Here is a 26,078-nt window from a genome sequence, read left to right on the forward strand (position 1 = left end):
GTGCAGTCTCCCAGGGACTTTATGGCAACTTAGAAAGGAAGTACAGGGAAGCAGCAGATGCTAAAAAACACAAAGTGAAGCACAAACATGGCTTTATCTGAGCTGTACACAAAGGTAAGAGTCAGCGGTTTATTATTTCTTATACTATTAACATATGTTTGATGTATTTGACGTTTTCACAGACATATGGAGAATTTCCCAGTGTTGTGGGAGTGTAACGTATTGTGACATTTATTTTTATTTTTAGAAAATATAAACATTTATGTACAATTAAATCACGTTTATGCTTACTTTATGGAAAAATCTTAATAATTTTTCACTCTTTAAACCATTTCTTCCAGTATAACAGAGTGTGGATACCAGATGAAGGACAAGTGTGGAAATCGGCTGAAATCACTAAAGACTTCCACTCAGGCGATAATGTTCTTGAATTACTCCTCGAAGACGGAACTGTGAGCAAATAAAACGTTTACATGCAACTCTGATGAATCTCTATCTGACCTTTGACTTATCGTTCTGCAGGTTCACCTCCACCCGGTTGACCCCTCCAAACCCAAACTGCCCCCTCTCAGAAACCCAGACATCTTGGTAGGGGAGAACGACCTCACGGCTCTCAGCTACCTGCACGAACCTGCGGTCCTGCACAACCTCAAAGTCCGATTTGTCGAGTCCAGAATCATCTATACCTACTGTGGTAAGGATATTTATTTTTAATCCTTACTTCAGTGTCTTGCAGAATTATTAATGCTCAGTTTTAAGCCCTGCAAAAACACAAAATCTTACTTAGTTTCTAGTGCAAAACTATCTTACAAGTAACTTTTTTTTAGTAAGATATAGGAGCTTGTTTTAAGTAAATAATTCCTTATTATTGACAAAAAAATAATAAACAATATTTTTAACAAATATTTTTCCATGTTATTAGTGAAATAATCTGCCAACGGAACTAGAACTTCTTTTTAATCACTAGTAAAGAATTATTTACATACCACAAGCTCCTGTATCTTACTAAAAAAGTTATTTGTAAGTTAGTTTTGCCTTCTTTCAAGTGTAAGAATTTATTTGCATTAGAAACTAAACCAAAAATACTTGGTAAGATTTTGTATTTTTGCTGTAGGTTTATTGCAATAAGCAGTTGATCAATTAATAACAAGATAAATTAAGATGAGCTCAATAATTTCTATTCTGATTATTAATATTTTTGTAAAGGGAAATTTTGTTTTTATGGAGACATCATAATCTATTCTATTTATTGGTTTCAGTTCTATGTGGTTTTTCTTTCTGTTTTATTAATTGTTATTGGTTGTTATGTGTTTGTTTTGTTTTCTTTTTGGATATTTAAAATATCTTTCAGTTTTAGAATTAAGTGTTCTTTATAAAATCTTTATTACTAATATTATCACCTTCTTAAAAATAATAACCCAAGACATCTTTAGCTAAAAGCACATTTGGCACAAAAACAATCACCTCTTCTTTCTTTCTGAAAGATGTTTTAGGTGAAAATAAAGTCACTACTCTGACACCCCAAAATTTAATCCTGTCGCCTTCAGAAGTCACCAAATTAGATGTGTATTTAATTTAATGTCCAATAAATGCAGCTTTATTTGAAAGCCTCAGAGGTTTGTTAGAGAATATCTAACATGATGCTGTTTGATGAGCAAACAGAGACAATCATAATACTGTAGAAAAGTATAAAAAGTTAAATAGTTGCAGTGGATGAGCTGCAGAGATCCACAGCTTTGTTTGGAGTTTCTTTTAACAGAGCAGCTTTTATCTGAGCTCTTCATGTTTTTGGTTCTTACAAGAGTCAAGATTGTTTAATTGTTGAAAGAAAGTCATTCAGGACTCACAGCAAACATGTAAGGCAGAAATGTCAACTTCTCATTTCTGGCCACATCAAGACCATGAACTGGAAAACATTTGAGTTGCATTTAGTTGTGTCTACTGTCTTCTGCTCTTTAAGTCAAATAAATTTATCCAGTTTCAGATTTTGAACCTAAATGTGAGTTTGTGAAAGATAAACTTACAGCAGTAAGTTGTTAACTTTTTATTAATTTAGTCAAACCTCCAAGAGTTGAATAAACCAGAGTTTTTAGGTTAACACTTAAAAAAACTGGAAGAAGAAAAAGACAGCAGTGGGAACTATTTCCCAGAATGCTTAGCGGCATGTTTTTGTCTCCTGAGATGGAAGTGCGTTACATTGATCTGACTCTTGTGTTTTATGAAGGCAAATGTTCATTTTAATGCAATTCTCAGTTAGCAAAGCTTGAGGATAATGTCCTGTTCACACTAAATGTTTCTGAGCTGAATTCATTGGGACGTTTAATAAAATTCATTATCAGATCACAAATTTTGTTCCTGCAGTTTGAAACAAGAATTTAAATTATTCTAAAGTAAAATAAGTATTTATTTTAACTTGATATTGTGAGTAAAATAATAGAGAAATGTGGCTCTTTAACTGGGTGAGGGCAGTTTGTTTTTCTTGTATATTGTGAAATAATTATTTGGTTTAAATTGCAGCATTAAGTTAAAACTCACAATTCAAGATGAATGAAGTTTAAAAACAATGTTTAGACAACTTGTCTCTTGTTGTTAAATCAACTTCATAAACTTTAATATCCAAGTTAAAACCAAAACAATTTTCTTGTTGACTTAAGTTGCATTTTCAAGGCAGCAGGTAGACTTTCATTTTCAAGTTAAATCACCTTCACATGTTTTACAGTGTACTCAGAAGGCCAGTTGAGGTAAAATGGGTAACAGAATTACCCATTAAACTGTTAATGCATGAATTAATAGGTGTCTCTGCATTCGATAAGTCCTTCTTAAAGATAAACTTTAATGTAATTTGGCAGAATGCAGATAAAATCTCCTTTGATTTGATTGATGTTTTCTTTACGTTTCTATTCTTTTTATCCAGTTTGAGTCAGTTTTAGCCATTTTGCTCATAAAGAAGAATGAGCAGCAAAATTCAAAACCTCCATCACGTAAATCCCAATAAAAATATTTTAAAGTATGTTAAATGCTGTGAAATAACAGAATGGGGACAGATTTCATGTGTGTTATATTATACATATAAACCTCTGTACATCTTCAATGTTGAGAGAGCTTCCTGGTTGAGGCTCGGCCTCGTTGGTTCCTCTTTTCCAGGTATCATTCTGGTCGCTGTAAATCCATACAAACAGCTTCCTGTCTATGGAGACGCAATCATTCATGCTTATTCAGGCCAGAACATGGGAGACATGGATCCTCATATATTTGCTGTGGCGGAGGAAGCGTACAAACAGATGGCCAGGTAACAAAATTTATAAATCACTTGGAATATTATCTGACTTTTCTGTAAAATCAGTCAAACTTTCTCTGGATATAGCTTGAGATCAATATGTAATGTCCAATTTTTTTATTTAGCTAATTTGTTGTATTAGCCAAGAAGAAATACAGAAAAACACCCTCCCAAAATGTATACATATATTAAATTTTTTTAAACAATCATGTAGTAGGACAAGAAAAAACATCTGCATACATAACCAAGAACAAAATAATAATCATAGCACTACTTTCCTACTACTTTCTGTTTGAAAAGGAGCTGAGATAAAGAGAGATAAACAAGAGTGGAAATCAATCTGAATAAAAGAAATCAACATGTAGAAACAGATTTATTCCTGAAGGTGATCATTGCGATCAGATTCTGTTTCCATCAAGACTTGAGGGTCATCAGAGTGAAACTGCTCTCGCATTTGCTACTCAAATTCAGCTTGATTGCTTCCAATTTCGTGTAGAAATGTTTCAGAAGTCCATCGTAGTATTTTCTATTTCAAACAGTTTGGTTCTTGTGCATCCTGTGATGCTTTAGCAATTTGAACTGCATTTTAGAGAACCAGCATTCAGCTTCTATGCACCGTAAATCTGGAGCAAAATTCCAGAAAACTGTAAAACTGCTGAAACACTGAGTTCCTTTAAAGCTTGGCTGAACCCCCACCAGTTTATTGTTGCTTTTGAACCATAATAAATTAAACACTTACCGATATTTTGATGTGGAATTACTGTTGATTTAGTAGTTTTGTATTTTTTTTTATGATGTAAAGCACTTTGAACTGCTTTATTGCTGAAATGTGCTACATAAATAAACTCGATTGATTGATTTTCACTAACAGGAATCATAAAAACCAGTCCATCATTGTGAGCGGGGAATCCGGAGCTGGCAAAACCGTATCGGCGCGTTACGCTATGAGGTACTTTGCTGTTGTGAGCAAATCTGGAAGTCAGACTCGGGTTGAAGACAAAGTGTTGGCTTCCAATCCGATCACAGAGGTACAATTTTACCTGACATTTTGAAGTAACATGAAGTAGAATCAACAAAAAAAAAATACTCAAAGTTGTTTTTGTCTTCTTTTGTTTTTTCAGGCAATTGGAAATGCAAAAACCACCCGAAACGACAACAGCAGCAGGTTTGGAAAATACACAGAGATCAGCTTTGACAGGAGGTATCGCATCATCGGAGCGAACATGAGAACTTACCTCTTAGAGAAGTCCAGGGTGGTTTTTCAGGTAGGGCAAAAAGCTTTATACAAGCCTTGCAAAAGTATTTATGCCCCCTTAAACCTACTCACATATTTTTTCATGCTAAACTCAAAAGCAGAGCATCGTTACTTAATGGAAGGGAACAAATACACTAAAGCTACATTCACAGCAGAAAAATGCGAAAAATATCCGACTTTTTCACCACAATCTGAACCGCCCAATTCCGATCTTTTCACCCAAAAATAATCCGATCTGCGCCACTTCCATGTATTCTACTAAATCGGATACGTATCCGATTGTTTCCAGAGAGTCTGTAGTCTGAAGGGTCATGTTTTTTATGTCTTCGATGTGGGACGCATCATAATTCTGCAGTAGAAAAAATGACGAGCGTAGACAATAACTGGAAACTATGATTATTAATTTTTTAAAAGAAGTCTCTCTTTTGATTTGCTTCCTTTGTGTTGATATGATCTTGTGACAAAACCGATGGCTCTCAACTTTAAAATTGATCCAAAAATGGCTCCATCCATTATTACTTCAGTAAAATGTGCGCTGCTATGTGACGTCTACGTTCTTCTTCTGCACATGCAGGTCGCTTTGGGGATATAAATCCTTCACTCAAAAGCCTAATTGCAGTCAGATTTAATTAGTAGTATGAAAAATAAATATAATTTCAGTAAAAACAATGTGTGACCGTAGCCAAATAAAACTGAAGGTGCATTTCTGTTAGCTACTCCTCTGAATAAATCTAACACAGATGGATTTTGTTTGGCATTTTTTTAGTTGTACAGGGGGAATGTAGTTGCACTGAATTTTATTTAAACCTTTTATTTTTTTCGTTCCAGTTCATAATGCTGTGCGGCTTTGTGCTGCTCTGTCATAAGATCCCAATAAAAACGTAACTAAATGAGACAAAGGTCAAGTGTGGGGCAATGTGTGTGCTGTTCTCTTCACATCATATTTGTAGATATTTCATATATTCATATGTTTGTTTTGTGTTGTTCTGCTTTATTGTTTTTGTAGGCAGAAAATGAGCGTAATTACCACATATTCTACCAGATGTGTTCGTGTGCAGACTCTGCCGAGTTCAAGCACCTGCGACTGTGTGAGTGTTTGTCCTGAGTTGTTGTTTCTAAAGGTTGGATGCTCAGCTGACTTTCTTTAACCAGCTTTAGCTAACAGCTTGGATAATAAAGAATTAATGCAGTATTTGTTTGTGTCTTTTTAAAAATGTAATGTTTTTTTGTACTATTTTCACAGAAAACAAGTTGGTTTCACTCTGTTTGTTTGATATTTTGAGGAACTTTGTTGTCTTACTGATTTGCAGTGGGTGCAGATGAGTTCAGGTACACCGGCATGGGTGGCGACATAACTATAGATGGTGTGAATGACAAAAAGGACTTTGAAGAAACTCGACAGACCTTCTCCCTTCTGGGTAAACTCACTCCATATTTAAGCGTTTTATTTTTCTTATGTTTGCCTTAAGATGCTAACTTTTCCCTGACATGCAGGTTTGAAAGACGACTTCCAGTCAGACGTTTTTAAAGTTTTAGCTGCAGTTTTGCATTTGGGAAATGTGGAGATTAGAAGCTCTGGGGACGACAAGTCATCAGCTGCTGTGAGTGCTTTTCAAAATAAAATGCCTGCTGATTTCAGCAGGTGAAATTAAAAAAGTTGGCGCATTTATGTTGTAGCTGAGCGATCCACACCTGGCGGCGTTTTGTGACTTGCTGTGTGTGAGCGCTGCTGAGCTGGTGCGATGGCTGTGTAATCGCCGGATCGTTCTGGTGGCTGAAACGGTCGTGAAGCCGGTTCCTAAAGAGCGAGCGGCGGCCGGCAGAGACGCTCTGGCTAAGCAGATCTACGCACATCTGTTTGACTGCATCATCACCAGGATCAACACGGCGCTGCAGGTTCCTGGAAAACAACACGCTTTCATCGGCGTTCTGGACATCTACGGGTGCAAATAACACTTCCTTTCCTATCTTCCTTTGTGTTTTTTACCTGTTTTCCCTTCATCATTAGATTCTTTATTATTTTTTGCTCTTCTCCTCAGATTTGAAACATTTGACATCAACAGCTTTGAGCAGTTTTGTATCAACTATGCAAATGAAAAGCTCCAGCAGCAGTTTAACTTGGTATGAAGCATATTTTGGTTTTCTGGCTCCAGCGTTGGGATTTATGAGCTTTATGTCACGTCTCCTCCTTTTCAGCATGTGTTCAAACTGGAGCAGGAGGAGTACATGAAGGAGGACATCCCTTGGACTCTGATAGACTTTTATGATAATCAGCCTGTTATTGACCTGATCGAAGCAAAGATGGGGATCCTCGACTTGCTCGATGAAGAATGCTTAGTAAGTGTTTTCGACTTTTTAAAGTATTTCTTTTAAATCTCCTGCTCACATTGGAATATCCTTTTGCAGTTTCCTCAAGGAACAGACCAGAGCTGGCTGCAGAAGCTGTTCAACTACCTTGAAGCCAATCCTTTGTTTGAGAAGCCCAGGTTATCAAATGAGGCATTTGTGATTCAACACTTTGCAGACAAGGTGGAGTAAATCAACCCAGAGTTCACATGATGTCTGTCTTCAAATAAATATTATTTGCACGAGAATTATCCTCATGAATTTGGCAGTCAGATCTTGATTGGTCCACGTGTTTTGTTTTTTTTCTTCTCCTCAAGTAACGTAAAGCTCTGTACCAGAGTTAGAATTATAATTTAGTTATATTTCATTGTGAGTTTTTGTTTATCTAATTCAGTTTGTTTTAATCAGTTTTTAGAGTCTGTTTGCTAGATTTTCTCAGCTAAATATTGTCCAGTTTCAGTTCAGTTTCTATTGGTTAAAGTAATAATTTTTGTTTTTCCATACTTTGGTTAGTTTTTAGTTGCAGAATTCAGAAGGTCAAAGTATTGCATTGTGATTATGCATACATCAATTGTCAGGGGATAACTGACTGGCATTTTAATTTACTTTATTTCACTAAAAGTCACTACAATTACAATAAATGACACGGAACATGCTTGGTTCTTCCCTGAAGCATCTCCCACCTAACAAGCATGCTTGTTAGCATGCTAAGAAGCATGCTAACAAGCATGCTAAAACCAAGCTACATTTGTTCATAAAGTGATAAATTTGATCTGCAGTCTAAAATATTCTTTTTAAGTGTGTAAGTGTTTAGTGGTGGAATCTGGTCATTTTCTGATTAAAAAAACTCCAGTGGTAAGGATCATCAGTTTTCATTATCTTCACAGTGAGTTATTTTAAAGATTATGCAGAATTATTTCTGTACTTTCTAGCTACATTTCTCAGGTTTGAAGCCTGTTTTTTTTTTTTTTTTTAATCTAAACTTTGTTTCCTGAGCAGGTGGAATATCAGTGTCGAGGTTTTCTTGAGAAGAATCGAGATGCTCTTTATGAAGAGCTGGTGGACACGATGAGAGCCAGTAAGGTGATCTAAGTTTGTAAATAATAATTGCAAAACATGTCGAAAGTCTTACACAAGCCAGGCAGAGCAGCTGTTTTTCCACGTTTTAACACATTTCCTCTGTTTGTGCCTGTTATCAGTTTTCCTTTCTGGCACATTTCTTCCAAGAGGAGGAGCAGCAGAGCAGAGCGGCCAGTAAAGGGGTTAAAGTTAAATCCGCCAGGCCTTCTGTGAAACCAGCCAATAAGCAGCTGAGGACTTCAGTGGGAGATAAGGTGAGTTTTTGTCATTTATCTAGAATAAACTAAGTTTCTTGTTTTTTTTTTTTATTTCTCTGAGCATTGCGATTTGATGCAGTTTCGCAGCTCCTTGTCTTTACTGATGGAAACGCTGAACGCCACCACCCCTCACTATGTGCGCTGCATAAAGCCGAACGATGAAAAACTCCCATTTGAGTATGTTTTTGTGGAATTGTGTTTGGAATATTTAGCTCTTCGTTCAACAAACTTTCCACATTATTTTATTTTTGTTTTCTTTTTGTTATTTTTGCTTTAGATATGACTCGGGGCGAGTGGTGCAGCAGCTGCGGGCCTGCGGAGTGCTTGAAACTATTCGGATCAGTGCGCAGAGCTACCCGTCCAGGTGACTCTATTTGTGCAACTTACAACACATTTATGTCTGTAAATGCTTTCCCTGGAAAATCTTTTCGTTTTCTGTTTTCCAGGTGGACATACATTGAGTTTTACAGCCGATACAGCATCCTGATGTCACACGTGGAGGCAGATTTCAACGACAAGAAACAAACCTGCAAAAATGTCCTGCAGAGATTGATTCAGGTTAGCTGTAATTGTTCTGTTTCTCAGAATGAGACTTAATATTCAGACACCCTGAAACTTTTTCACATTTTGTAACGCTTCAATTAGAAATGCACTGATCCACTTTTGTTCTGATACTTTACCGATACTGAGGCCAGAAAAACAGCAGTAAATTGACTTAAAATGTTTCTTTTTTTAAACACAGACATAAATGTGCTGAATTACAGCATAATAGGTCATCTTTAAAGATTAAATTACACTCAGAGACAGTAGGGTACTAAGTACATTTACTTAAGTAACTTTCTTGAAAAAATTTACTTTTTAGAGTATTTTTGCCTTTTACTTTTAAGTAATTTTATTATGAAGTATTTCTACTCTTACTTGAGTAAAATTTCTGGATTTTCTGCACACTGAATGGAAAAGAAACATGTTTTAACCAAAATTCACCAGACACTGACACACCTGCAGTTTTTGTTGAAGTTTTATGTTCCCGATTTTGTTATTTTTAGTTATTTATACAAATTATTATAATTTTCATTCTTAAAATACCAAAATTCCTACTTAACTTTGTAATTTGGTCTGTCTGATTCTGTAATTTTTAAATATTAAATGACTGTTAATTTTATCACTCAATACTTGAGTACACTTTTTACCAAGTACTTTTTTTACTCTTACTTGAGTTTTTTTTTTTGTTTTTTTGTTTTTTACTTGATTAAAAGTATGTTGAAGTTTTGCTACTCTTACTTGAGTATAATTTTGGGGTATTCTACACTCCTTTGCACACAGATATACTTTAATTACTTAATCTGTTACAGTTTTCAGAGAAAGAGGGCTGAACACAAATACACACCACACTTTCTTAAAATTTTACGTAAAAACAATTTAAAACCATTTTTCTTTGGTGTTAGTCACTTAAAACCTTCTTCGACCATCTGGTTTTTGCCTTTGCAAGACATTATGTGTCTTTTGTCTTCATCTCCAGGACTCCAACCAGTACAAGTTTGGCCGTACAAAGATCTTCTTTCGCGCTGGACAAGTAGCTTATCTGGAGAAGCTTCGTCTGGATCGACTGAGAGGAGCCTGCGTGACGATTCAGAAACACGTCCGTGGATGGAGCTGCAGGAGGAAATACCTGAGGATACGAGAGGCGGCCATCATCCTCCAGCAGTACATCCGAGGGAAGAGGACGATCCGGTTAGGGCTCGTCACAGTACGCAGAGTTTTGCTGTGGCGCTACATTGTAAAACTAAACAATCGTTTGTCAAACCTTCAGTAAAACGGTGACCGCTGAGACACTGAAGCAGGGCTGGGCTGCTGTGGTGATCCAGAGACACTGGAGAGGTTACTGCATGAGACAGATCTACCACGTCGTCCAAATGGCCTCCATCACCATCCAAGCCTTCACCAGAGGATGGATGGCCAGAAAACGCTACAAGAAGGTCTGTAGCTGAGGCAGAGTTGCCAGATTGGACAGGTTTTCCCCCCAGTTGGGCTGCTTTTAAACACACACAACACACTGAGAAGAAAAGAAGATTTTAGGCTGATTTTCACAACATTTGGCGGGATTTTAAAAAGATTTCAGAAGAAAATTATTTCAAAATAGTTGTCATTGTGTGGCAGAAAAGCACAAAACTTTTAATTATAACAACAAATGCCATGTTATTACATTTATCTTATTGTTTAACTTTTTTCTAGAATCTGTCATATGTTACATTATCAATGATTAGTCATTGGTTACTCTGCAAAAACACAAAACCTCACCAAGTAATTTTGGCCTAGTTTCTAGTGCAAATATCTTGGTACACTTGAAATAAGACAAAACTAACTTATCAAGTGTCACTATAATAGTATTGTAATTTGTGAAACAGAAATCCCAGGGCAACATCATGATTTAAAAGGACATATTGCCACAGAAAACTCAAATCTCATTATGTTCAAAGAGTCAAGTCTGTTGTAAAGGGATTTGGTTCTGGTCAGAATATAATAAGACAACCAAAGATGTTGTGGATTATCACCAGACTGATGCTGAAACTGTTTTGGAAACAGTCAGTTTGTTCTGAGATTCTGGAAAACTCTGCTCTGTGAAATATGTTGCTCTGTGTCTCTTTATCTAATTTTACAGATGATGGAGGAGCAAAAAGCTCTGATTCTGCAGAAATATGCCAAAGCATGGCTGGCCAGGCGGCGTTTTCAAACCATGCGCCGCCTTGTGCTTAATGTGCAGCTCTCCTACCGGGTGCAGCAGCTCAGGAAGAAGAATGAAGAGCAGGTGAAAGTGCTTCCCAAATTATTTCAGCTTTGAATTTCATCCTATATTACTGCATCTAGGATAATAGTAAAGTTTACTATTAAACTTAATGTTACTCAGACTTTGACAGATTTGTGTCTAAATTTAATTTTACCTGGAAGTGATATCGACATTGATGCCTTAAAACCTAAAAAAAAAAAAATGGCATAACCAAAAGATAAATCATTAAAAGACCAGAAAATATACAAAAGCTGGTCATCAATTATAAACTTTTGGATTTCTGTGATGCCAATAAGGATTTTTACATTAATTATTGATTATTTCGGTGCAGTAATCCACTCTTTTCACTTACGATATTGATTCTGATATCAAAATCTGAATACCAATCTGATACAGGAAAACATTGCGGAATTTACTTTAAAAAAAACATAAACATATATGTACTGAATTACAAATGTATTTGATAACCCCATAAGTACAGCACTCTTAAATGCACAAAAAGATTCACAATCTTGGTCAAATATTTTTAAAAAACACATTTTATTTTGTTCATTCAAAGGAAAATAAATAATGATAAAAATTGAATCTGGCTAAAACAAAATGTTGACTTGATCAAACATGTAAGAATAAACGTCTGCAAACCTTCTTTTAAATGGTTCAGAAAGTGTAATTAGGAATTCTAATTAAAATTTAAAATCAATAATAAAGCATATAATTAGACCGAATAAATCAATCCTTATTGATTGGGCACATCGTCACATTTTTTTTTAATTTTCAGTGTTGGATATTAATATTAATATCCGATCGGTGCATCTCTAGTTTTGACGGCACACTTCAGAAATTTTGTAAAACAGACCAACACAAAGTAGTACACATCTCTAACTGAGAAGAGCATCAATAATTTTTAGCATTCAATAAAAAATAATTTTAAAAAAAACATAATAAATGTTTTTAACATTGATGGTTTTGTTGCTTTCCTCATTACCTATCAGAGACACTTCCTGTTTATTGAATGTAAATCTACCAGGTGTATGAATAGTTTTGGGCTTAACAGCAGCTGAGTTTACTTTTCTCCTTCAGAACAAAGAGAATCGAGGATTAATGGAGAGACTGACGAGTCTGGCCAGCAGTCATTCCCAAACGATGGAAAAACTCCACAGTCAGGAGGCGCAACTGGAAAAACTAACAAACCTGAAGGCATCTCTGGAGGAAAGAGAAAAGAAAGCAAGAGAAGAGGCTAGCATGGTTAGTTTCAAAATAAATGTCCGAACTTAAAAAAAATATGTATATATAGCTAAATTACATTGATTTGAGCCTTTTATTTTTACTGTAGACAATTAATCAGCTTCAAGAACAATTAGAAGAACTAAACACTGAAAAGCAGAACTTGGAGAAAAAGCTTGAAGTTTCCATCAAAGAGACCAAAGGTAAAGAAAAAATGTTAGATTTTTTTTTACACTTAATGTTTAAAGTTGTATAAATATACGCAGAAAGACCGTCAGATAACAGACAAACAATTCATAAAGTAAATACCACGTAAAATATACAAATTCCTCTTGAATAATAATGATTTTTCAAGAGGAAAGAAGTCTGGAAATTAAGAAGGAAGTCAGAAACAATCTTGTCCAAGAGCTTAAGCTTGGAGACTTAACAGATCGGTACCCTACTCACAATTTTAAAAGTTTTCTATAGTGAGCCCAGTTTATCTGTAATTGACCAAAGAGAGGAATAAGCTATGGGACAAACATTAAAAAGCAAAAGGCTAAGATTTTTAGAGAATTAACTTTATCATGAGATAATGTTTTATGCTCCATTTATGACCAGCACTGTTACTATGGTGATTACCGCCACGAACTTTGTCATCAAGATACCTTAGAGTAGCGATCAGGTGTGTAAAACAGCTAATGGAAGTAGCTGAAAGCTGACACAAAATTACTCTGTTTTCTTTTTCTTTAAACAAAGAATATTGTGTAAAAAAGTAAGACATTAAACAAAGGAGATGGGATTAAATAAGTTTATATTTCTGCCTCTCTCCTTTTCAAACAAATAGTCATCAAAAATTATATTATTGGATTTGAACTGTGAATGCAAATATATTTGAAATAAGAAAAAAAATTATGTTTACCTGCTTTTCCTGTGTATTAGGATCTTTGGAGAAAGTCAGAGTGCTCACTCCATCTTTTTTTCTGACATATTCTGACATATTCCATCATGTAAACATGTAAAATTAATAAATTTCACAAATGATATATCATTATAATTACATGTTTGTGCTGTTGGTTAGCAGAGTTGTTTTTAATGTTATGTTTCATATTTTATATATTTATGGTTTTCTGCTTTAAATTTTTTTTATATTTTATGAGTTTTTGTCAAGTTATTGCAACCATTCCAGTGGTATTTATCCAGGAATAAAAGGTTTTATTTAAATGTAAAACTTTAACCCTTTCTGTAGATTTACAGCCAACATTGTATGCAATCTTTTTGCCACCTGTATGACAAGTTTTTACATCTTACAGAAAGTTTTGATCAAGTAAAAAGAAACCTCCTGGAAGAGAAAGAGAATGAAGTCCGGCTTAGAAAGTTTGTATTTTTAAAAGTGCAAAATAAATCTTCAGCAGGTCGAAGCTGATTAGGCTAGTAACTGATTTCCTGGCAGAATTGCAGAAAACAACACTGAGATCCAGAGACATGACCACGAGAAAGAGCTGGAAATCCTGAAGGAGGAGATAAAGAGACTGAAAGAGGACAGAGTGAGTCTGCAGAGGAAGGTTGAGGATGGGGCGCAGGTGAACTCTGACCTGCAGGAACAGGTCATTCAGCTCACCAAGCATGTGAAGGTCATCCCGGAGCTGCGCAGAGATCTGAACAACCTGCAGAATCAGAAGGACACCCTGGACCGTAAGATGAAGGATCAGTCGGAGCAAACAAGAGGTTTCCAGATTTAGCACTTATTTTTCACCACCACTCCTAAAATAAATGAAGCATTTAGGTTGACTGAATATTTTGTTGCAGCTAAAACAAAGGAAATTGTAAGACAGCTGCTTGGCGGTTTTGTTGAAGAGGAAAAGCTTTTGGGGTAAACTGGAGTTTCATTTTAAGTTTTCCAATTCCTCCTATTATTTTCCCTTTAAACCAGCACTATATAACTTTTGTATTTATATTTTTTTTTACGTTTCTTGAAACATCACCATGTTGTGACTGTATAATATGAAGCAGATAATCTGTGAAAAAATCAATCTCCTCCACCTCCTCTGTTGCTATCTGAAGAAATGAACTGCTATTGGTCAAAACCAACCAATCAGAGCCAGGAGGAGGAACTTAGCGCTGTCAATCATGCACATGAGCATGCTGCCAAATGTGATAATGGCGGAAAAATAACTTACCGTTAAAGGATAACCATGTACTCAAAGACATCGGTGGCCATGTTAACTAGGCTGAGTATTCACAAGAGGTTAGCTGCCGCTAGCATAGCCACACACAATATTGTGACTGACAGCACTGAGACCCGCCTCCTGGTTCTGATTGGTTGTTTCTAATGCTGCTTGTTTTTTTTTTTCTTTTTTCACAGATTACAGTGGATTACAAAAAAAACATTTTTTTGGAAGTTGTTTTTCCAACTGAATTTAGACTATTTTATACTGCTGAATCCAAAAACAATGTCCATTTTTCTCAATCTGGTCTGATTTCTTTTCTAATTTGATTTAGACAAATCCGATCTTCTGACTAAATTGATGACATTTTTGTGATCTTATCAGTTGATTTTCGTTAATGTTGGTCATCCAAAAAAAAGGTTTCAGGAGCAAAAAACATTTTTTCTAACAGAGTGTATTAATTAAACTTGGAACACTGATAAGGGTAAGTATGTAAATTGAATATTAGGACTTCAATGTGCAAAATTCTCCATGTCTTTTATGTCCTGATGAAGTCTCTCCCCCTGCTGTTCACTCATTGATCCCAGATTATCAGGAAACCAATCCAGATGTGAGAACAAGTAATGCATTTTGACGCTCATGATGCTCCATAGTTCAGAAAATTAACAATTTATTTGACGGTGTGAATAAGACTGTCATGACACGTCATAAACATGACATAACTCCTGTCATAAACATGACATAACACTTGTCATAAACACCTGTCATGCACATGAGTAAGTGTTCATGAATGTTTATGACTGTTGTCATAAAATGTCATTGGGTAAATCATAACACTTTTAATACAAAGTTGACATTATTCAAATTACAGGTGTTATATCATGTTTATGACGGGTGTCATGTTTATGACAGGTGTTATATCATGTTTATGACAGGTGTTATGTTTATGACAGGTGTTATGTCATGTTTATGACAGGTGTTATGTTTATGACAGGTGTTATATCATGTTTATGACGTGTTATGTCATGTTTATGACAGGTGTTATGTCATATTTATGACAGTGTTATATCATGTTTATGACAGGTGTTATATCATGTTTATGACAGGTGTTATATCATGTTTATGACAGGTGTTATGTTTATGACAGGTGTTATGTCATGTTTATGACAGGTGTTATGTTTATGACAGGTGTTATGTCATGTTTATGACGTGTTATGTCATGTTTATGACAGGTGTTATGTTTATGACAGGTGTTATGTTTATGACAGGTGTTATGTTTATGACAGGTGTTATGTCATGTTTATGACAGGTGTTATGTTTATGACAGGTGTTATGTTATGTTTATGACAGGTGTTATGTCATGTTTATGACAGGTGTTATGTTTATGACAGGTGTTATGTCATGTTTATGACAGGTGTTATGTTTATGACAGGTGTTATGTCATGTTTATGACAGGTGTTATGTTTATGACAGGTGTTATGTCATGTTTATGACAGGTGTTATGTTTATGACAGGTGTTATATCATGTTTGACAGGTGTTATATCATGTTTATGACAGGTGTTATGTTTATGACAGGTGTTATATCATGTTTATGACAGGTGTTATGTCATGTTTATGACGTGTTATGTCATGTTTATGACAGGTGTTATGTTTATGACAGGTGTTATGTTTATGACAGGTGTTATGTCATGTTTATGACAGGTGTTATGTTTATGACAGGTGTTATGTTATGTTTATGACAGGTGTTATGTCATGTTTATGACAGGTGTTATGTTTATGACAGGTGTTATGTTTATGACAGGTGTTATGTCATGTTTATGACAGGTGTTATGTTTATGACAGGTGTTATGTCATGTTTATGACAGGTGTTATGTTTATGACAGGTGTTATGTCATGTTTATGACAGGTGTTATGTTTATGACAGGTGTTATGTCATGTTTATGACAGGTGTCATATTTATGACAGTGTTATATCATGTTTATGACAGGTGTTATATCATGTTTATGACAGGTGTTATGTTTATGACAGGTGTTATGTCATGTTTATGACAGGTGTTATGTCATGTTTATGACAGGTGTTATGTTTATGACAGGTGTTATGTCATGTTTATGACGTGTTATGTCATGTTTATGACAGGTGTTATGTTTATGACAGGTGTTATGTCATGTTTATGACGTGTTATGTCATGTTTATGACAGGTGTTATGTTTATGACAGGTGTTATGTCATGTTTATGACAGTGTTATATCATGTTTATGACAGGTGTTATTTCATGTTTATGACAGGTGTTATGTTTATGACAGGTGTTATGTCATGTTTATGACAGTGTTATATCATGTTTATGACAGGTGTTATGTCATGTTTATGACAGGTGTCATATTTATGACAGTGTTATATCATGTTTATGACAGGTGTTATATCATGTTTATGACAGGTGTTATGTTTATGACAGGTGTTATGTCATGTTTATGACAGGTGTTATGTCATGTTTATGACAGGTGTTATGTTTATGACAGGTGTTATGTCATGTTTATGACGTGTTATGTCATGTTTATGACAGGTGTTATGTCATATTTATGACAGTGTTATATCATGTTTATGACAGGTGTTATATCATGTTTATGACAGGTGTTATATCATGTTTATGACAGGTGTTATGTTTATGACAGGTGTTATGTCATGTTTATGACAGGTGTTATGTCATGTTTATGACAGGTGTTATGTTTATGACAGGTGTTATGTCATGTTTATGACGTGTTATGTCATGTTTATGACAGGTGTTATGTTTATGACAGGTGTTATGTCATGTTTATGACGTGTTATGTCATGTTTATGACAGGTGTTATGTTTATGACAGGTGTTATGTCATGTTTATGACAGGTGTTATGTCATGTTTATGACAGGTGTTATGTTTATGACAGGTGTTATGTCATGTTTATGACGTGTTATGTCATGTTTATGACAGGTGTTATGTTTATGACAGGTGTTATGTCATGTTTATGACAGTGTTATATCATGTTTATGACAGGTGTTATATCATGTTTATGACAGGTGTTATGTTTATGACAGGTGTTATGTCATGTTTATGACAGGTGTTATGTCATGTTTATGACAGGTGTTATGTTTATGACAGGTGTTATGTCATGTTTATGACGTGTTATGTCATGTTTATGACAGGTGTTATGTTTATGACAGGTGTTATGTCATGTTTATGACAGTGTTATATCATGTTTATGACAGGTGTTATTTCATGTTTATGACAGGTGTTATGTTTATGACAGGTGTTATGTCATGTTTATGACAGTGTTATATCATGTTTATGACAGGTGTTATGTCATGTTTATGACAGGTGTCATATTTATGACAGTGTTATATCATGTTTATGACAGGTGTTATATCATGTTTATGACAGGTGTTATGTTTATGACAGGTGTTATGTCATGTTTATGACAGGTGTTATGTCATGTTTATGACAGGTGTTATGTTTATGACAGGTGTTATGTCATGTTTATGACGTGTTATGTCATGTTTATGACAGGTGTTATGTTTATGACAGGTGTTATGTCATGTTTATGACGTGTTATGTCATGTTTATGACAGGTGTTATGTTTATGACAGGTGTTATGTCATGTTTATGACAGTGTTATATCATGTTTATGACAGGTGTTATGTCATGTTTATGACAGGTGTTATGTTTATGACAGGTGTTATGTCATGTTTATGACATGTGTTATGTCATGTTTATGACAGGTGTTATGTCATGTTTATGACAGGTGTTATGTCATGTTTATGACAGGTGTTATATCATGTTTATGACAGTTTTATTCACAAACCGTCAAATAAAGTGTTACCAGAAAATTTAAGTGATTGCGCAAAACCAATGTGATTTTTGGAAAATGACCCTAAAATTGTTGAAAAACAACAGATGATTGTTTTTGATTGTTGACCATTATTATTTGTCTCATATTATAATCTCACAACATGGCAACAATTTCAACAAATATACATAAAAAGTATTTTTTATGAAAGTTACAAACTTCATTTAGTTTCAAACTAGTTATTTTTGTGAAGGTTTGTTCCAGAAGACTCTGAGAAGATTTATGAACAGGATGATTCGCAGGAAGCCTTTGAGAGTCTGCAAAAAGCCACCAGGTCTGGAAGTTAACATGTATAATTTCATTTCTATTTAATACTCGGGCAAAATTACTTCTGTACAACTAAATATGTTACATGCTAATGGTAGGTTGCTGGAAACCCACCAGAAGGAGCAGAGGGAGACGTACGAGTCTCAGCTGGAGGGCCTGACTCTGAGAGTGGACCACCTTCAGAACGAGAACAGCAAACTGCAAAATCTTTTCCAGGAAAAAAGCAACATCAACGAGGATATCCGCCAGGAAGTATCGAGGCTGAGCAGTGAGAACTCGGTATGTAGATGTAATCTTCACTTCAGAGTCCACCGTGACGACGGATGAAATGCAAAACTTTGTGCTTTACTGCAACGACCAGGTCATACCGGAGCTGAAGCTGCAGGTTTCAGAGCTGCACAGACAGAAACAGGAGCTTGAGACGGTTGTTAAAGAGCAGAGCAGCGAGTTAGCAGGTGAGCTTGATTTTCAGAAAAGTGCATCTCAATGAAGTAGAATATAAAATTGAACTATTGAATTTTTTGCATCATGACAGAAAAAAATATGGAGATCAGCAACATTCTCCATAAGAAGATCACAGAAGAAAGCTCCCAGCGCAGGTTAAATTAAATATACCGTTATATTATCGCAATTGAACCATCAGTTTATAATTTTATGTCATCTTATTGTATTTTAGACATTTTGAGGAGAAAGCCAGAGAGCTGGAGGAGATCAGAGAGGAGCTCCAAGTAAAGATAGAGGAGTTGGAGGAGGAGAATGAACATTTGAAGAGACAGCAGCTGATGGAGGGCGAAGTGAAGAGAAAACTGAGAGAGGAGACGTCGCAGTTAACAGCTGAGAACATGGTGTGTGTGTGTGTGTGTGTGTGTGTGTGTGTGAGCCTGAGAGGCAGAGTGTGTGTGTTAAAGTTAAAAACAGAAATAAATCCATTTTCTTAAATTCCAGGACTTAGAGGAGCTGCTTGACCAGAAAGAACGCTGGATTAAGAAGCTCCATAGTCAAATAAAATGCCTTGAAATGTCACAGAAAGGTTGTTATATTTTCTACTTCACAATAGGAAATATGAATAAATTGTAATTTCACAATATTCACTACATATCCTGTTCCTCACGCAGCAAAACAAACTCCCGCTCTTCCTAAAGAATATCTTGGCATGTTGGAGTATAAGAGGGAGGATGAAGCAAGACTCATTCAAAACATCATAACTGGTATCCTCTTCCTGCTGATCAGCTTTTATTTTTATTTATTTCCCCCACATTTTAACAGAACAATGATCATTTAAATGTAATTCACAGACCTGAAGCCCAAAGGTGTGGTGGTCAATGTGATTCCTACTCTCCCAGCCTTCATCCTCTTCATGTGCGTCCGCCATGCCGACTACCTGAACGACGACAACAAACTGAAGTCTCTGATGAACGGGATCATCCAAGGGGTCAAAAAGGTCGTCGTGGTGAGGCCGATTTTCACTCCCTATTACTGGATATATGTCATATGTCAGGTTTTACCCCTTTTATAACAGTTGAGACGCAGCTTAAAGTGTAAAAATAACTTAAACGACATAAACAAATCTTAAATACATCAATATAACAATGAGTCAGTTCATGGGAGTGAATGACTATTATGCTTTTAAACTGTTATTTTTCATTTTCATGCAACAAACAATATAAAACAACCTCGATGATTTACAAAAGCAACAATTTGGCCAACATGTTTGAAAATAAAATTGATTTTCTCTTATCTTTACAGGGCCAGCATGATAGACACACATAAATATTCGATTTTATTGTTTTTACATTGGTTAATGCTTTTATTTCATTTTGTAGCACTTTGACATTTAGATGTAAAGTGCATTAAAATAAAAGTTTCTTATTAATAATATTTGGTTTATTGTCCTTTAAAAGGTCGTATTTTGACTGTAGGTTATTAAGAAGTTTCTCACATGGTTTTCCGTCTCATTTTTATCGTTTCCAGCTTTTAAAGCTTAAATATTTTCGCTCATGTAAAGTTTGGAGCTCCGTAATTGTTGTTTCAGAAGCGTAACGCTAGTTCTCTTTATCCTTTCCTAAACCAGTTTTGATGTGTAACTGTGACAATGGTAAAGTTTGAATATTCAATTGTGTTCAAGTTTCAATTATAAAACTATAAAAACGTGTCCACTCAGTTCTTGCGTTTGCATTATGGCAGCATTATGCCATGGGATTGTTTTGGTACTGGTGCATTTCACAGAGCGAAATCAGTGGGCTGTCAAAATTAATGCTTTAGTTCATATTTTTTTAACAGCATTAATTTCTTTTAACGAGCGATTAACGCACAGACTTCTGTATTTTTTGGAAGTCATCAGTTTGGACGTAACTTCCTTCTCTTTTCCAGCTGTTTGTCAATGGGGCTGATCTCCCGTTTCTTAAAAAGTAACCTCTGAAACAGCGCCACTTCTTCTCCTACTTGGCCCCGTTTGGTGTTTCTCAGAGTCCCGAAATTATTTTACTGTTGTAGACAAATTTTTACATGCAGCTATTGATGACTGAAGTAACACTAAACTATGAGTGAATAGAACACGTGAATTAGAAGCAGTGATCCAATAACTAGTTACATCCTATTTTAATCGATTGACAGCCTTAATTAAAAACAGGTAGAACTCATTCACAGCACATGAATTCACAGCAACCATGTAATTAAGCAGATTAATTTTTAAATAATTTCTCAGCCCTAATAATTAGTCAGAAGGTTTCGGATGCATTCTGTAAGGACCAAAATAAATCCAACTTTCATGCCCATGATGTGTTGGTGTAAACATCGTACTTGAACCAATGCATTCAACCCTAAACTTCAAGACTTTCTTGTTTTTCTAGTAGTCAGTGTTGAATGCTGTCATTTTTTGTCTTTCAGGCTCACCACAAAGACTTTGAGTCATTGTCCTTCTGGCTCTCCAACACATACCGGCTGCTCAACTGTCTGAAACAATACAGCGGGGAGGAAGTAAGAAGTTCCTGCACCATTCTGGTTCAACCTGTCTGCACTACAGTAGAAAGTTTTGTTTTTGTTGAGTTTTTCCTCCGTGTTTTCCTCTCTCTAGCAGTTCCTGAAGCAGAGTACGCCGCGCCAGAAGAAGAACTGCCTGCAGAACTTCGATCTGTCCGAACACAGACAGATCCTCAGCGACCTGGCCATACAAATCTACCATCAGCTCATCTCCATCATGCAGAAGATGCTCACGCCCGCTATTGGTGTTTTGCACAAATTATTATAATCACATTCTGCTTGTTACGTCGGTTGTATTCTTTAATCAAACATCCGGCTTGCCATAAAGTTTAATGTGGCTCAGAAGGACACATAAATAGAACCTTAACAATAATAATTGCATGCATTAATAATATTTTATCAGTCAATTGAAAACAGTTTTCAATTGATTGTTTGAATGATTAGGGCCACAGAAAAAAAAAAAAATCTGAATTTTTGTCTTACAGTTTTTGACTTGATCAAAAGTCAGAGTTCTGAGAAAAAATTGAGAATTCTGAGAAAAATTTGAAAATTCAGAGAAAAATATGAAAATTCTGAGAAGAAAAGTGAAAATTTTGAGAAGAAAGTCAGGATTGTGACCGTTTTTCTCAGGATTTTGACTTTTGATCTCAGAAGATTAGAGCCAGAATAATTTTTTTTTTTTTTTCAGTGAACCAATCTTCTCCCAGAGTTTTTACTGTACATATATTCTGCTAAATTGCATCAATGTGAAATAATATTCAGTATTATTTAACTTTAAGAAGAAGAAGCAGAGGCGACTATTTATTCAAATTTTAGAAGTTCGTTAATGGATTTTACCACGAGCGGTTCTTTCAGGACATTCATAATCTTGATCTGGCCCAAAATAAACATGAGTTTAATTCAGCACATGCTGCTGTGTTTATCCCAACAGTTCCTGGTATGCTGGAGCACGAGAGCTTGCAGGGGATTTCTAGCATGAAACCGACTGGCTTCAGGAAGCGATCCAGCAGCTTGTATAACGACTTGGAGACGTACACCATCTCCTCCATCCTGCAGGAACTCTCCATGTTTTATTCTGCCATGAGCCAACACGGCATGGAGCAGAGCCTGACCAAGCAGGCCGTCAAACAGCTCTTCTTTCTGATCGGAGCCACCACCTTCAACCAAATCATGCTCCGCAAAGACATGTGCTCCTGCAGGAAAGGGATGCAGATCAGGTCTGCCGCTTGTTTTAGAAACATCTGAATAAAGCAGGGAAGAAGAAGGAGAATGTTGATTTTACTGCAGTGACAGCAGAGCTACTTCAACATGTTTTTACTCAAGTAAAAGTAAAAAGTTTGCAAGAAATTACTCAGGAGTAGAAAAGTATCTTTTTACAAGGCTACGCAATCAGTCAGAGAAAAATGTAAAATTATGTCCAAATTATTGTATTTTAAAATCTAATATGAAAAAACACTAATACAAATAAATATGAAACAATTACTTGTATTCGGTGATGCAGATATACTGTGTGTGAGACAGGATGAAGCACTTCCAGTGCCAAACAGCAGGTGGAAAGTCTGAATCTGGTACATTTTTTGTTTTTTGCATTCAGTAAAGTTAGTAACAATAAAACGGATCATCCTAAGAAAAAAATTAATAAATTACAAGAATGACGTCAATATTATGAGAATAAAGTTGCAGTACTATGAGAATATTCATAATATAAGGAGAATAAAGTCATAGAAGAATAGAGTCCATATGAGAATGAAGTCATATTATGAGAAAAGTGATATTATGTGGAAAAGGAGATATTACTAGACTAAAGTTGAAATAATATGAGAATAAAGTCATAATATTTAATGGATAAAATCATATTATGAGAATAAAGTCGGAATAATATGAGATTAAAGTTGAAGTATTATGAGAACAATCACATATGGAGAATAAAGCCGTACAAAATAAAGTCAATATGTGACTAAACCCATAATATTACGAGAAGAAAGTTATAATAATACAAGAAGAAAGTAATATTTTAAGAATAAAGTCACATTATGAAAATAAAGTCATAGTATTATGACTGTACACTCTCAGTTTTATTTATTAAATTTTTTTAACATGGTCCTAATACTCCATCGAATATATTACTGAAGTAAAAGTAAAACGTACAGTGTAGTAAAATTACTCTTAAAAGTTACTTAAGTGAACTGTTTCCTGCCCTCCTCTGATTTAAAGCTTCTCTCTGGTGTCAGGTGTAACATCAGCTACCTGGAGGAGTGGCTGAAGGAGAACGAGCTGCAGAGCTGCGGCGCCATCGATACGTTGAGGCCTCTGGCTCAGGCCGCCTGGCTGCTGCAGGTCAACAAATCCACCAACGAAGACGCTAAAGAGATCGCAGAAAAGTGCACCGAACTCAACCCTGTTCAGGTAATCCAGTGAAATCACATCCAACCACTTTCCGATGCCTATTTTAACCCCAAACTCCAACTTAAATTTCAGATTGTCAAGATTTTGAACTCCTACACACCCATCGATGATTTTGAGAAACGAGTGACATCATCGTTTGTTCGCCAAGTTCAGGTAAGCTTTGCCGTTCACTCAGATTTTAATAAGCTAGTCTCTTCTACTTAGGGATTTATTTATGTATTTATTTCAAACTGGTTTTTAAAAACATGAAAACAAGCAATCAGTAGGACTGAGGGAACGTGAATACATAACCAAGAACAAAACAGTTAGCTTAGCGCTACTTTTCTGCTTGAAAAGGAGTAGGAAGAAGTGAACACTTATTTAATCTTATCTCTCATCTCAATTTAATGAAATGTATTACTTTAATTAAAAATAAATCAATTTACAAAATTTTTTTGTAATTCACAAAAATTACAAGAGATTGTAATTAAAACTACGTTATAATACAATTATTAAATATTAAATATATAATGCTATAGAGGCAACAAATAAATTATATTACATAGACAAAATGGTTATAAACTAACTCATAAAAAGACAAGAAAATCTATGGATAATAATAATAATAATAATAATAATAATAATAATAATAATAATAATAATAATAATAATAATAATAATAATAATAATAATAATGACAAGTGTAAACAATGACTGGACAAACATCATCAAAGTAATTACCTAGAATGTTTTTATATTCTGTTCAATACTTTTTTTAAAAACTGATAGTGATAGTAAGATAACATGATAAGATAATAATGGTAATACTAACACAGATGAAAGGAAGGGGAAAAAAATGCATATTTGTATTAATTCCCAAAGTACAATGTGAGTAACAGCTTTGTATTTATTTTTAATCTGGTTGATACTTCGGCATTGTTTTAGTTCCATACTCATTTCATTGTCATTGTTTGACCTCTTGTCTTTGTTGCAGTCCTTCCTTCAGGAATACGAGGGCGCCACGCAGCTGATGCTGGACACAGATTATCGCTTCCAGGTGACGTTTCCTTTCTGTCCGTCTTCGACAGCGTTGGAGTCTCTGCAGGTTCCCAGCAGCCTTCATCTGGAGTTCCTAACCAGGATCTGAGCCGGCGAGCCGTTAACCTTTCAATCCTCACGACTGAATTACCCTCACCTCACACCTTACTGTAAATAAGGCTTTTTTTAAAAACAAATGTAGGAAGACAAAATGTTGGGCAACATGCAGAATTAAATTTGTGTTTGTTCTGAACATTTTTTTAATTCAAATATTCCTGTAAATAAATGTTAAATTACTTCTTAAACTCCAATAACTGGTGCAATAATAATTCAATCTCTCCATGCAAAATTGTGACCAAGATTTATAAATAATGTGGCTTTGACTTTTGTGTTAAGAAGTGTTTAGTTAATTTTATTGTTAAATTTTTTTTACCATTATTCACCACTGAAGGAAAGAACTTATTTTTATTGCTGTATTTCCAGATATAAATTTAAATGACCTACAATCATTTCTGCTCTTCTCTTTGGTTTATTTTGGATTAAACAAAGTCATTGTGTTGAATCAGGTGAAAATATCTGTTCATTTGTTTCCTGTTTATTTTCCATTTAAAAAGGGGATTGTGACCATGGATGGTCTTATTGAAAATATTATTTAGTGAATCATCAGGATGTCTTATTTATACAATAATTGCTACTAAAGTGATTTGACGAATTAAATTGGCAGCCCTTTAATAAACTGAGCGGCTTTCCTTTTAACTACTTAAAAAAAGTAATAGACATATTTTGTTTCTAGCATGTTAGTTATAAGAAAACACTTATAAAAAAACTCTCAGGGTTCTGTGAGTTGTTCTAATCAGTGTGTAAATATTTTATTTATACATTCAAACACTGAAATAAGAGTATGAAATAAAAAATAAAAAGAATGAAAAAAGTCTGATCACTTTTCCAAAAGTGTACATAATGTGCATGTATATTTAACATTTAAAAAGACATTACAGTATATCAGTGGAGAAAAACATTGGAATGGTATTTAAGAATGAGTCAGAACAGAGCAAGTTATTGTTCAAACAAAATGAATGAGTTAACTAAGAAACCAACACGAATTAATTAACTAACATGGTAACAACTTGCAACAAATACAAAAATGAGATGAATATATA

The 26,078-nt window shown here is 35.0% G+C and overlaps 1 protein-coding gene across 2 annotated transcripts; it reads left to right on the plus strand.

Moving 5' to 3' along the window:
* Window positions 1-25,562, plus strand: myo5c (myosin VC). Of its 2 annotated transcripts, none has more exons than XM_044124391.1 (40): window positions 1-114; window positions 342-452; window positions 523-694; window positions 3,145-3,289; window positions 4,149-4,305; window positions 4,399-4,542; window positions 5,539-5,620; window positions 5,843-5,950; window positions 6,027-6,133; window positions 6,210-6,475; window positions 6,572-6,653; window positions 6,729-6,869; window positions 6,939-7,061; window positions 7,878-7,961; window positions 8,078-8,212; window positions 8,295-8,392; window positions 8,493-8,579; window positions 8,662-8,773; window positions 9,735-9,946; window positions 10,026-10,191; window positions 10,875-11,021; window positions 12,081-12,245; window positions 12,334-12,427; window positions 13,517-13,580; window positions 13,657-13,931; window positions 14,013-14,076; window positions 18,443-18,523; window positions 18,615-18,795; window positions 18,878-18,971; window positions 19,052-19,115; window positions 19,193-19,361; window positions 19,462-19,546; window positions 19,632-19,724; window positions 19,812-19,966; window positions 21,403-21,492; window positions 21,593-21,740; window positions 22,427-22,712; window positions 23,727-23,901; window positions 23,974-24,054; window positions 24,875-25,562. In XM_044124391.1, the coding sequence occupies exons 1-40, from the start codon at window positions 88-90 to the stop codon at window positions 25,025-25,027; spliced, it is 5,223 nt and encodes a 1,740-aa protein (XP_043980326.1). In that variant the 5' UTR covers window positions 1-87; the 3' UTR covers window positions 25,028-25,562. The 2 variants fall into 2 exon arrangements, with proteins under 2 accessions (XP_043980326.1, XP_043980325.1); XM_044124390.1 differs by having other exon boundaries at window positions 21,590-21,740; window positions 24,875-25,561.
* The last annotated feature ends 516 nt before the right edge of the window (window positions 25,563-26,078 follow it).

The sequence above is a fragment of the Gambusia affinis genome, linkage group LG08, assembly GCF_019740435.1.
Source record: "Gambusia affinis linkage group LG08, SWU_Gaff_1.0, whole genome shotgun sequence".
Taxonomy (NCBI): domain Eukaryota; kingdom Metazoa; phylum Chordata; class Actinopteri; order Cyprinodontiformes; family Poeciliidae; genus Gambusia; species Gambusia affinis.

Coding starts and splice junctions, on each gene's coding strand:
- myo5c (XM_044124390.1), top strand. CDS start 88: ATGGCTTTATCTGAGCTGTACACAAAG. Junction 6,134..6,209: donor ACGACAAGTCATCAGCTGCT/GTGAGTGCTTTT, acceptor TTTATGTTGTAG/CTGAGCGATCCACACCTGGC. Junction 13,581..13,656: donor AATGAAGTCCGGCTTAGAAA/GTTTGTATTTTT, acceptor ATTTCCTGGCAG/AATTGCAGAAAACAACACTG.